General features: G+C 43.9%; 1 protein-coding gene across 1 annotated transcript; it reads left to right on the plus strand.

Moving 5' to 3' along the window:
- The first annotated feature begins 9,713 nt into the window (after positions 1–9,713).
- LOC130132843 (alpha-2A adrenergic receptor-like) lies at positions 9,714–10,919 on the plus strand. Its single transcript, XM_056301863.1, has one exon. It carries the CDS (start codon positions 9,714–9,716, stop codon positions 10,917–10,919), a length of 1,206 nt encoding a protein of 401 aa, XP_056157838.1.
- Positions 10,920–13,696: the final 2,777 nt, after the last annotated feature.

The following is a 13,696-nucleotide window of genomic DNA, read 5'->3' on the forward strand; positions in this document are numbered from 1 at the left end:
GTTGATAAGCCACAGCATGAAAATATGGGAAGCTAGGTCAAGAGAAGAGGTGACGATTAGCGAGCAGCAGTGTGGTGTCATGCCTTGAAAGAGCACTACAGATGCGGTGTTTGCTTTGAGAATGTTGATGGAGAAATATGGAGAAGGTCAGAAGGAGTCACATTGTGTCTTTGTGGATTTAGAGAAAGCATGACAGGGTGCCGAGAGAGGAGGTGTGGCATTGTACACAAATGTGTTACGCGTAAGTAGGCTAGCAAATTTCCACGCCAAGATTTTGTTGATGCCGGACGCTCCGTGCGTTGGACCAATCAGGTGTCACGATAGGCTTGGATAATACCAAAAGCAATGAAAGGGAGGGGTGCCTCCATGTCTACAGGGCTGAATGGATGTGACGTTGTTTTTGCTATGATTTACCTCACAATTTTGCGTTTTCACACTGGCTGACATCTCAGGCCAATCAACAGACGAGTCAGGCAGGCCACCGAGAATTGTCCCGGTGTTCCAAGTGGCCAGTCCGGGCCTTGACGTGGTGACGTCTCTAGTGTATATGTGTATTGATTTTAATCAAGACGAAGAGTGGGAGAGGGTCGACATAATTTCATTTAATGTTGAATGAAAACTGAGCTCCACTTGTATGCCGACACGACTATGTGACGGAGGGTTCACGCCAACCATAGGCATAGGCCATTGACGCAAACGGAAGTCGAGTGTGTAGGAGGGTACTTGCGTTAATGCCGTTTACGTTCATGGCTACATCGTCATGGGGGCTTATATTACTGCTACTACTTTCGACTGCTACCGTTAGGGGTCTTCACAGCGGATCATCCGTTTCCATCTCTTCCTGTCCTCTGCATCTTCCTCTGTCACACCAGCCACCTGCATGTCCCCTCTCACTACAGCCATAAACCTCCCCTGGCCTTCCTCTTTTCCTCTTCCTAGTCCATGGGCCAGACGATATTTCGGTACACTCAAGGTGGCAAAACTTACTTATAATTTTTGAAAGGATCCATGTCTGTAGATGATATTTTGGTATGATAACCATTCCTGAGTGGCAGCTGTATCACAGTTATCAGCTCATGAAGTTAACCACCCGCTAAACTAAATTGCATTTTAGACGCTGGTGCATATCCTGGTTTAGCCTCATGGTCAGGACATTTTTCAATGTTCTATAATATTGTCTTTGGTATCATTTTAAAGGGGACCTTCTTAGCTTTCATTCAAGCCCTGTTGTGGATATTTCTCACAAATATAGAGGTCACTTGAGCTCTTCAACCCGTCAATAACACACATCTTTCTGCAATGTTCGCCTAAACTATATACTTTCTTTTAGCCCTGTGGCATCTAGGAATATCAGGGACACAAAACACAAACACTGGAATACTCACAGGACTGTAAAGATTCAGGAAATGTATAATATACCCATACTATTTCATTGTGTGAGGTGATTGTGAGCCTTAAATGAGAACTAGACCAAAGCCAGTTAGGTCACAAACTGGTCTCTATACATTTGTTTAAATACACAATCAAAATACATGATAAAAAGGAATACCATAGTGAGGTAATGAACTATTTTAATATTTTAAACAACATTGACATTTACATATACTTAGTCAATGATACATGTAATCCCATATCATTAGTGGGTATATGTAATGGTAATGGGTAGGGTAATGGGTATATGTGAATATGCTTACATTATTGTTATCAAGCTCTGGGTAACCAAGTCCAGAATCAACATCCTGTGCATCAATAGACTACTACCACAGTAATACCATCAGAATCATCACACTGTCATTCATCAAACTGCTCGTTTCTCTCATCATCTGACTCCCCAAGTTCAAAGTCCAGTTCTGGACCATCCTGCTGTTTTTGGTTACTGCAGGTCTGTAACCTGCACATGTCTGTGCATGGAAGTCCATTTGACAGGCACATGCAGCTTGGCATTTTGCATGAATGCACACACTTGCATGTTAGCATTTCCAAGACCACATCTGGTGCAGGTGGGGAGCGCATCCAGTAAATGGTCAGCTTGCCTTCATCGTCTGTCCATCCATACTCAGTAGGGCTTGGCACCACAGGGTTAGCCTGCAGACAGCACTTCCATATTGCTGCCTGATAGTTGGCTCGTTGAACATGCATAAAGAGACAGTCTCTACATGGTGGCAGCTGGCTGGACTCAACCTCTCCCCTTTTGGTGCAGAAGAGCTGGTAACGCAGTTTGTTCACCTCAGCAGTGCTGCTATTAGCAACATACATCCGACAGGTGAACTGCTCAATTTTCTGGAACAGCTCATCACTCACATTCCATGTCTGTCCCAGTTGACTAAAAGTCTCTTGGCAGGAAGTGTGCTTTCTCACTATCTTCAGGGCATTCAGCTTCCCTCGACCAGCGAATGCACTGACAGTGTCGCAGCCTGGGAAGGCATGTAAGCCAATTAGGCTGTCAAAGATGCTGTCTCCAAGTGAACTTGCCAGTTTGGTGATGTCGACAAACCGTGTGCGGTTCTGAGTCCCACACTTCTGGTAGATGGGACAGGTGATGTCCTTCTGGAAGCCAAGACAAAGCACCATGACATCAGTGTCCTCAGCTGTGATGATAACTGACTTCGAGCCCGCATTTGCTGCATGCAATGCATGCAGGAGCAGACGGGTGTCAGCTTCTTCATGTGTGGAGTGCAGTTCTGCTGCTTCCTCACACCCATCTTCTGTCAACTTGTAGCAGGTTTCCTCACAGGTCATGTACAACACCTTGCCATGCAGCATAGCTCTGTATCGTGGGAGTTTCCACTCTTCCACCAGAAACTTGATGAGACTGGTCTTGTTGGAGGAACTGCACAGAAATTTTCTCCACTGCTGGACGTGGTGTCCCCCTGCAAGATTCTTGTACTGGAGAGTGATGTCTCCACCCCGGTTCAGTCGTTCAGCATCTTTGATCGAAGTCTGGTGATAGACATCAAAAACAACATCAATCTTCCCACTCTGTGCTCCCTCATGGAGGACCTGGGTCAAGGCTGACTCTGCCACCTGTGCAAAGGTTTTGTTGTTGCCATTCATTTTTTGGACCATGCTCATCCCATCAATGATGGAAGTAGATGGGATTGGGATGTCTTCTGCAGGAGATACATTCTTTTCAAGCTCTCTGGCAAGTGCAGCCTTGTTTGTTTTTCGTAAGGACCCATCAGCATTTGCCAGTGCCCATGGTAGTGGGCCCAATGGGTAGGCAAGGACATTCTTCAGATTCACCTTCCTGCTTTCAGCCACCAGGATCATGTGACTGAAAAGGTTTCTATCTGCCTTCAGAACCACATCCTGTGCTTTCTTTCCATGAGCTTGTTTTGTGCTGACATTGGAGAATGTTTTCAGACTTTGCTTGGTCATCTTGTCGTGGAATTTCACAGGTGGTGGGTCTGCATCTAACCTTGTTTGCTGGAATGCTTGGTAGGCCTCTTCTCCTTTCTCAAGAGCTCTCAAGAGATCTATGGTCACATCAGGTGGAGCCATGTTGCCAGTGGAGAGGCTAACCAAATCAATCTCATCAGGGGACATAGGATTGAGCCAGTTATTCTCCATAAGGTCCATGAGAGACTGGACATCTGCTTCATCTCTCTTGATCCTTGGACTCTGTAGATCTGGATGAGACCATTTGCACCTGCCTTGACCTGTCAGGTCTCTCAGCTGTCTGAGGTACATGCTTCTATACTCAGCTGTGAGATAATATTTGGTCACAGCTCCTGGCTTCAAGCTGAATCCCTTTGTCCCTCCAGCTGTTTGGTTGTCTTTGTTCACCGTTTCTTCTATAGCTTGGTCAACAGGGATTCGGCCAAAGGGATTGGTGGAGCCCAGTTGGACTGAGAAGCCTCCTTCCATGAATTCTGTGTACACATCTGGGTGTGTGATGGGCAGCTCAGACATCTGGGCGTAGTAGTAGGGGAGGTAGCGTGCATAATTCATCCTGTCATAAGCAAAGCACCATGGGATCATTGCTCGAATGCTAGCCAAGTGTAGCATCCAGTCTCCCTCTCTGGATGCTCGGATGAGCTCCAACAAGATTTCAACCATGTCCAAATAGGACATCCAGAAGTTCGAGAGGCTGCCGTTTCCACCTCTAAGGAACTCACGGTAGACTTCAAATAGATCCATGATGCGTGTACAAGAGCTGTTCTCGAGGACCTCCTTCAAAACATGTTGTGAGACTTCTTTCCCAAGGCTGTCAATGGTCTTCAGTGTCTCATTCAGGTGAACCATGTCATTCCTGTGAGTTTCTTCCAACCAGGACAGGAAACCATTCAAGGTCAGTCGCATGAGAGCCTCATACAGGAGCTTGTGTAGTCGCACTGCCCTGTTGTACTTGCGGCCATCCATAACACCAGCAATTGAGCCTTCTGCAATCATGCCAGACTCAATGCAGAGGTCTTTGAGTCCAGCATCTTGGAAACGCTTTCCTATTATTGCCAGCAGTGTGCAGATCGTGTGGAATACCCCAAGCCTAACGATGATATCATGGAACTTGTCATGGTGTTTCCATGTGATCTCGACAGCCTTCGCATACAGGGCTTGGTCTAAGACACAGACAATCTTCCACAGGCCTAAGCACTGCATGATGCTCAGTGACTGGTTAAGCACCTCGTTGACAGTAGACATTTGTGTCGCTGGAGCATTGATGGTAGGCAGATAGCCTATATTGTCGGCGATGACCGTCATCTCTCCTCGAGTCAGGATGTTGAAGCCTGTCCAGCTGCTGACTGACTGTTCTTCTTGTTGTGACATACGTGCTAGGACCCAAAGAAGGTTTTTCTCTCTGGCAAGCTTAGTATTGGCTGCAGTATCGGCATCTGACTTTTTGCTTTGTGGTGGCCCTACCCGTTGTCTAGCATTGTAAGTTGGTAACATTGGTGGGGGTCCATCAATGCTTCTCTTCTTTGTTTTGGGAACAGTGGGCATGGGTTGGACAGGAAGTGGGTTGACTGGCTTTGCTTGCACAGCAATCCCATTGACTCTGTGAGATGTTCCCTCACCACTGACAGTTTCTTCAAGACGGTCGATATTGTCCCAGGCTAAAGTTGTGAATATGCCAGGATGGATGTTAGCTGGAAGGGCAATGCCACTCCCTGATGATGAGAGTTTCTGGAGACACAGGGCAGTGTTGATCTCTTCCATCTGTGAATAGGACACACTGTGACCAAGTCGGTTGAGGATGTTTATCAACTCTACATTTCCTGTCAATGATTTGACACTGAATGGCAGAACAATGTGCTTGGAAGGCTTGGTATTTCCACATGTCACTGCATATACTATGTCATGGCCAAATGACTGCAGAAGGCACTGCACTCTCTGGGATGCATGATCAGGATCATTTGAGCCTGTGAGTAGAGAGTACAGGAAGATAATGAGAGACTCTGGAATGGTAGGACATTCTGCTTCTGGTTTGACTTCAGGCGGCCAGGTTTGAGGAACATCTTGACTTTTAATGTCTGCTCTCAATTTGATGGCTGCTTTGGCTATAACATCTTGTGCACTGACACTTTTCAGGGTCTGCAGCTCCCTTTTGAGAGACTGATTTTCTTTGGCAAGTTCCCTCATGGACAAGTTATCGGGATAGAGGAGGAATTTTCCTTTCTCATCAGGGAATATCTGCAAGGCTCCAGCAAACTCACTCTCCAGGTTTCGCCTTATGTGCTTCTTGGTTGATTCCTTGACTTGGGCAATGCCTTGGGAGTTCATTGAAGCTACCAGTCTAGAGGAGAGATCAGTCATTGTCATCACTTGAGGATTGCCAAAAAGCTCCATCCTGATGAAGAGGAACAGCTCATTGTATGCCTTATTCACAGCAGCTTCATACTGGGCTGCAGCATCATCATCTTCATTGCTGGCAACCTCTCCTTTGGAAACCTCTTCTTTGGTGTAAAGTCTATAGCATGACCTGTGGTAGTGCCCTTCAGCTGCTACAAGGTCTCTACTCACAATGGCAAGGATTCTGCTGTCCCTTTTCTTTGTGGCTGCACTCCTGATCTTTGCATCAGCTCGCAGTTCTCGACACTGCACCAGTACTTCTCTCGTATTCTGTCTCTTGGAATATTTGCTGTTTTTCTGACAAAATATGCACTCTGCATCATAAGTCCTAGATGTACTTGGAGCATGTCGAGCTACTCTCTTAGATTGTTTCTCTTCAGCAGAGACACAACTTTTCTTTTCTTTTGCAAGGAGGCCATCAAGAATTTGCTTCATAGTGAAGATACTGCGACACTTTCTGTGGTAGTAGATTGCTGGAATCTGTCCCTCAGGAATGTCTTTTGCCAGTTTCAAAACTGGTGCATGATTTCGTATCTGAGCTGCCCTGAGCAGAGTTCTCCATGAGTCGACACTTTGTAGTGAAACCAGCTTATCTGTATCATCAGAACAGTGGATAATGCACTCCACCCGTGGGCGCTTTGGTATTGGGTAAAAACTTGCTTGTTCACCAGTGGCCATATTCAGTCAGTTTTCACCTGCCACATACAAACAAATACATGTAACTTAGGTGTATGAACACTACTAAAACAAAGTTTACTTTGCTTCACCAGCGTCATATTACCATTATTTATCTTACATAGCCACAAATGGATACATTACCTAGTTGCTATGCAACAGCTGTATTTTGTCCACATGAGGCCGCTAAAATCAACACAAGATGAAAGTTCCTCGTAGCCACTTTAACTAATCATATTAACATATACATTAAAAGAACATGCTAACATTATGGGAAATTAGCTTACAATCTTCTCCAGAGTGAGACAAGAAGATAGATACCAGTTTCCTCTATATGTGTTTAGTAGAAAGCTATCTGGCTGCACGTTAGCCTAGCTTAGCACAATGAATGGAAGTACACAGTACTGGTTATCTTGGTTGTTGGCCAACTAAGAACTGTCCCAGAGTTTAAGCTAGGCTAATCAGTACCAGGGGTGTTGAAATGCTATATTTGTAAAAATCTGGGCAAATACACAATCGTGAGAGGCACAGAAACAGGTTTCCTGAAAGAAAAATGAAATAGCTGCTCATTTGGAAAGGTTATCATGTATTATTTTACTTCTGTTAGTGTACCAAATAAAATGGCACCAGTGAAGTTGTGTCATCTTGGGTGATATCGATATCTGGTCTGACACATGGACTAACTGGCTTTGGTCTAGTTAGTTTCTTAGTAATAATGCCCTTCTAATTTAAGGTTCACAATCACCTCACACAATGAAATAGTATGGGTATATTATACATTTCCTGAATCTTTACAGTCCTGTGAGTATTCCAGTTTTTGTGTTTTGTGTCCCTGATATTCCTAGATGCCACAGGGCTAAAAGAAAGTATATAGTTTAGGCGAACATTGCAGAAAGATGTGTGTTATTGACGGGTTGAAGAGCTCAAGTGACCTCTATATTTGTGAGAAATATCCACAACAGGGCTTGAATGAAAGCTAAGAAGGTCCCCTTTAAAATGATACCAAAGACAATATTATAGAACATTGAAAAATGTCCTGACCATGAGGCTAAACCAGGATATGCACCAGCGTCTAAAATGCAATTTAGTTTAGCGGGTGGTTAACTTCATGAGCTGATAACTGTGATACAGCTGCCACTCAGGAATGGTTATCATACCAAAATATCATCTACAGACATGGATCCTTTCAAAAATTATAAGTAAGTTTTGCCACCTTGAGTGTACCGAAATAGGAAATTTTGGGCTCTGGCCCATGGACTATCCCTGGCAGCTCCATATTCAGCATCCTTCTCCCAATATACCCAGCTTCTCTCCTCCTCACATGTCCAAGCCTTCTCAATCTTGCCTCTCTTGCTTTGTCTCCAAATCGTCCAACCTGAGCTGTCCCTCAGCTCAGCTCAGCTCAGCTCACCCCAGGTCGTGCGGGCTTATATAGGAGTCATTTTTTAAAGTTCTCCTACTTCCGCCTTATGTTTGTAAACAAGTAGCACAATCATTGCACAAAATAGGTTAGGCTAAAGAAAATGAGAGAATCACAGCTGGTCAAAATAACATGTATTTATTTTCCCGTCAGCCCCGCTAGATGTCACTAGAGGACAGCTGAGCTGCTCTTCTTTGCCAAAGTTTAGAATAACAGAAAATGTTTTTACGTGCATGACTGGCTGTTGAATAAACAGATGAACCAAGTCGTACCAATTACAATGTGCTATTTGCTATTGCTATTCCTCCCATACACTTAACATGAGACAGAGTTTCGTTTAGGTTTGTAACAAATGCACTGTAGGTTAGGTTTGCAGGTATAGCCTCTTCCATCAGGTACTCAACACCTGGCATAACACTTATGGACACAAACCTACACCTGTTATATAGTCTGAGGGGTATGCTTGGGGAACCTTAAGTATTGCAATACAAACCCTTTTTACCAAACAATAATGCAATGTAGTTTAGTACACGATGATCCATCCATCCATTATCCAAACCGCTTCTCCTGCTCTCAGGGTCACAGGAATGCTGGAGCCTATCCCAGCAGTCATTGGTGGCAGGCAGGGAGACACCCTGGACAGGCCGCCAGGCCATCACACAATCCTAAATGCAATACCAAACAAGGTGTATTAGCATTGCATGTGAGCCTGTGGGGAGTGAGGTTGGTAGAAAATATTTGCTGAATATTTCAGAGAGAGAGAAAAAAAAGATTTTATACCATGTGTCACCAAGAGTCACAAGCATTGCATCCTACCCTGACCAATGGTGTTGTCATGATATATTTTAACATACCACCATGCACCTATGGTTTCATATGACAGTTTACCCATGGCTGGATATGCCAGAAGGCAAGTCATTGTCTCTATACCCAACCTATACTGTACTATATACTTGTTTTTTCTTACCAAATAAAAAAAAGGGTGTCAAAACCACAAAAATTTGCATTATCACCACTTTTCAAATTATATAATAGTTTAATATTATTTTATATATTATCAAACCTAACATTTATTAATTTTGCCTTTTTTTCTTTTACAGTTGTGACTCCTTTGACAACCGATCACTGTAACCGATTATTTTATATATTTGTATAATTACAAAACTGTAAAGCAATATCGTGATGCCTGTAAATCAGTGCATAAGTACTGCTTTTGCAATCTAACACCAGACATGGTTAATGCCATCATCAGCCTATAGTCTCCAGCACCGGGAGTGACAGTAAATTGCTTCTGAATTTACAGTGGCAGAGCAACCCCACCCATAGTGTCCTCCCTGATATACTGGAGCCAGCATCTCACAGACTCAGGCTCAGATCAAACCCATATAAAAGACCAAGTCCCCACTTCGGCTGCAGCAGATGAAAGGATGTGCCTGAGCCAACACTGGGAGGAATACACAGGACCTCTTCCCCATGCGCCGTCTCTGTTTTAAGTCGTACAAGGGGCGTCTTAGCACAAGTTGAATTTCACAGGTTGGTGGATAATGATCTTTTTAAAGAATGCTAAAATAGACAAACTGTCTGAAGCTCAAAAATACGAACAAATGATTTTTTTCCCTTCATAGTTTGGTGTATTTTGCTTGGAATTTTTCCTTTTTCTTTTTTCCAATCAAGAAGAGAGAAGCTTACGTTTTAATGTCTGAAGACACTGCAGTGTCCGATGCTGAAATTTTGAATGGAAGTAATTCATGGACTGCTGCAAAACAGACTCCAAACATCCAAACAAAACACCATTTGACAAATATCAAGGACTCTGCAAATCCTCCTGATGGGTTGTGATAACTTAGCCAGTGGGAATGGGTCTGTGCCTGGCAGGCACTTCTCCACTATGCTAACCTTGGTGCCTCTAACCGTACTGGTGGGTATGCTTATTCTACTGACGGTGTTTGGCAATGTCCTCGTGGTGATTGCGGTGACTACTAGTCATGCCCTGAGAGCACCTCAGAATTTTTTTTTAGTTTCCCTGGCGTGCGCAGACATTCTAGTGGCCACTTTAGTAATGCCATTCTCTCTGGCTAATGAACTGATGGGTTACTGGTACTTTGGCAAAGTTTGGTGCGAAATCTACCTGGCGTTGGACGTGCTCTTCTGCACCTCATCCATTGTGCACTTGTGCGCCATAAGTCTGGACAGGTATTGGTCCATTAGTCAAGCCGTTGAGTACAACCTGAAAAGGACACCGCGTAGGATTAAATGCGTTGTGTTTATAGTCTGGGTGCTGGCTGCCATCATTTCATTCCCACCACTTATTACGATGGAAAAGGAAGGGGCCAAAGAAGATGGCCCCACATGTAAGATTAATGAGCAGAAATGGTACATCCTCTTTTCCAGCACTGCCTCGTTCTTTGCCCCATGTGTCATCATGATTCTGGTGTATGTTAGAATCTATCAGATTGCCAAGAGAAGAAGCAGAGCCCTGCCAGGTGAGAGGAGGAAGAAAAGCAGCAACTCAGATGATCGGCAGCACGGTTTGGAGCCCCAGGAGAGAGAAAGTGGCAAACGGGGGAATGTGGAGACTGAGGGGGGTGAGGCGATCAACGGAGTAGATGAGGAAGAGGAGGAGTGTTCCTCGTCCGATGGGAACGACAACGTGCATTGTCCCCTAGAGAAGATGGATATGAGAAAGACCAAAGAGACTCGGGTGAAGCCGAGGGACCCCTTTCCAAAGGGAGACGCACGGGCCGGCGTGAAAGTGAGCAGATGGAAAGGAAGACAGAACAGAGAGAAGCGTTTCACGTTTGTTCTGGCCGTGGTCATGGGAGTGTTTGTGATCTGTTGGTTCCCCTTTTTCTTCACATACACACTCACTGCCATATGTGACTCCTGCTGCGTCCCGGAGACATTGTTCAAAATGTTTTTCTGGTTCGGATACTGCAACAGTTCTCTGAATCCCGTCATATACACCATATTCAATAATGATTTCAGGAGATCTTTCAAAAAGATTCTTTGCAACATTGACAGAGGAAGAGTATGAATATGATATGAAAAATACATTTTTAGACAAGCATTTGTGATTGCTCTTTAAGTTATGTAAATTTTACCTTATTGAGGTTTTGCTTGATAATTCATTACTGGTGGAGATATTTGTGTGCTGCAGTATATTTAGTTTAATATGTTTGTTAAATTTTGTTGTTGTTTTCCTTGCCAGACAGCAGCTGTTTTGCAATATTAAGTCATATAATAAACATTTTATGTACACCGTTTGTTTAATGGCCAGTATAACATGAACCCTGTATGTCATGTATTACATACCTGAGTTGAAAACTGCTCTGATTGTATGATTTAACTGTGAAAAAGAGAAAATCATGAGGATAAAAAATAATCAGGGGAATAAACTGTCAGGCACTGAAGGTTCACACTGCGATGTTACGATAGGTCTCTAAATGTCAAATTGTAACGACAGCATTTGTTGGTTGAGATATACGGTGTGTGTTATGTGGGTGGTTGTGTGTCAGCCACACTGTGCAGGAGTGGTGGGTAGGTGTGTATATTTCATATGCCAACATTTTTTTTTTTACTGGGCTATTAAAATGTCTATGATGATAAGTATGCATGTCAGCAGCTTAGAGACAGACACACTTAAACCTTTCTGTGGAAATGGTCAGTCTGAATAATGGGATAAGGGATAGCTATCAGATGTTTGGGCATTTATAATTCTCAGTACATGTGATCTGACCCTTATTAGGTATAGAGAAATCTTTCACTTAAGGTCAAAATTATCATTATTATTGTTATTATTATTATTATCATTATTATTATCATTACTTTTGAAAATTATTGTAAGCAGTGGACTGTAAAATGCAATATTAGGGATGAAATGCATCAAATATTTTGTAATGCATGTGAACCTATGGTGTTTTATAGGCAGATACTACTGGATATTGTTGAATCAGGGACACAATTTGCAGCATAAGCCAGAAGCTTGTTAAAAATAATGCAAAAGTGGGCATCCGGGTGGCGTGGCGGTCTATTGCCTACTGACACGGGGATCGCCGGTTTGAACCCTCGTGTTACCTCCGTTTTGGTCAGGCGTCCCTACAGACACAATTGGCCGTGTCTGCAGGTGGGAAGCCGGATGTGGGTATGTGTGCTGGTCACTGCACTAGCGCCTCCTCTGGTCGGTCGGGGCGCCTGTTCAGGAGGGAGGGGGAACTGAGGAATAGCGTGATCCTCCCACGTGCTACGCTCCCCTGGTTAAACTCCTCACTGTCAGGTGAAAAGAAGGGGCTGGTGACTCCACATGTGTCAGAGGAGGCATGTGGTAGTGTGCAGCCCTCCCTGGATCAGCAGAGGGGGTGGAGCAGCGACCGGGACGGCTCGGAAGAGTGGGGTAATTGGCCAAGTACCACTGGGGTGAAAAATCCACAAAAAAAACCCCAAAAGTGTATAAATTAAGCTATCCAAAAACATTCAGCTATCACTGCTCGGCAGAGGAAGATGGCGGCGATACTCATTGACCTCTTGAGAACAAAAAACAAAAAAGAGACTGGATCGAGGAATACATCCGTAATATAATATACATGTTAACTACAATATGCTTGCAAAATTACCTTACAGCTTCACTTTCATGTAGTGACGTCAGACAAAACTTTTCACAAACCTTATCCATCTACAGCTGTAAATGGAAGTGGTAAATGCCAGGTAGGTAGGTATCACATAAAATAGTAACACAAAGGACTGCTTTACGTCATACTATCGCCCCCATTGACCTCGAGCTCCTTCTCTCAGAAGGGTGTAAGAACAAGGCGGACATAGCACGAGAAAGTCACGCTTAGGAGGTTGGACCGGCACAACAATACCGAGTGGCGCTCATCAACAATTATAACGGCTCGGTTTTAAGATATTAACATCAGATCCTTCCCTGAAGTACAACCAAATACACGCAGAAATACAACGGTGACCGGCCACTGCAAATTACACTCCGGGCGGATATTCACTGAACCTCACCATGTGCTGTGTTCTGGAAATGAATCTTAACCGTCATCCTCCTTTCTCTCTCCCATTTGAATCTACAGCATAAATACCGTTTCAGCACCAGTTATCTGTCATTATACGTCATGTCAAAGTTTTCTTCTCATCAGGTCGCAGTTGCTCCGGGGGGGGGGGGGGGGGGCTCTGTGACAATGGAATCAAGTAAATTGGGCTGTTTGAAGTTCCTCTAACCTCAGTGAGCATACCCCCCCCCCCAAAAAAACAAAAATCAATGGATGAAATGACCCCGCTGACTTGGCCTGCGGTGTTTGGACATTCTTGCAGCATGAGTCGAGCCATGCCGCCAGTCTTAAAATACTCCAGCTACTGCTGACCCACAAATGGTAAAATATAAACTATAAACCCATTACTGACGGATGGCGTTCCCAGGAAGAATCTGACATGTGAAATGCTGAAGCTGTGGCCCCACTTTCTGACCGACTATTTTTATTCTATCATTGTGAGGCTTAATCAGAGCACTGATCCTGACAGCAAATATCAATATGTTGAAGTTGTGTGAAAGCTGGGCATTCTTGTTAGCCTGCACATGCAATAAAACTATGTGATAGCTGCTGTATCAATGCTCCATAAATGAATGAGCGAAATATGAAATATGTAACACTGAATATCCATGAACAAAAAGTAAAAGGCTTGTATTAGAGTGAACCTAGCTATGGACTATTATTGAGTTATAATGATAGTTTAGTGGATGAATTGGGTGTATTATTTTGAGGGTTTTTTTCTGCATATGGCAACAAACATGTTTTTCTTTTGTTCCAA

This window comes from Lampris incognitus, unplaced genomic scaffold (assembly GCF_029633865.1).
Source record: "Lampris incognitus isolate fLamInc1 unplaced genomic scaffold, fLamInc1.hap2 scaffold_185, whole genome shotgun sequence".
Lineage (NCBI taxonomy): Eukaryota > Metazoa > Chordata > Actinopteri > Lampriformes > Lampridae > Lampris > Lampris incognitus.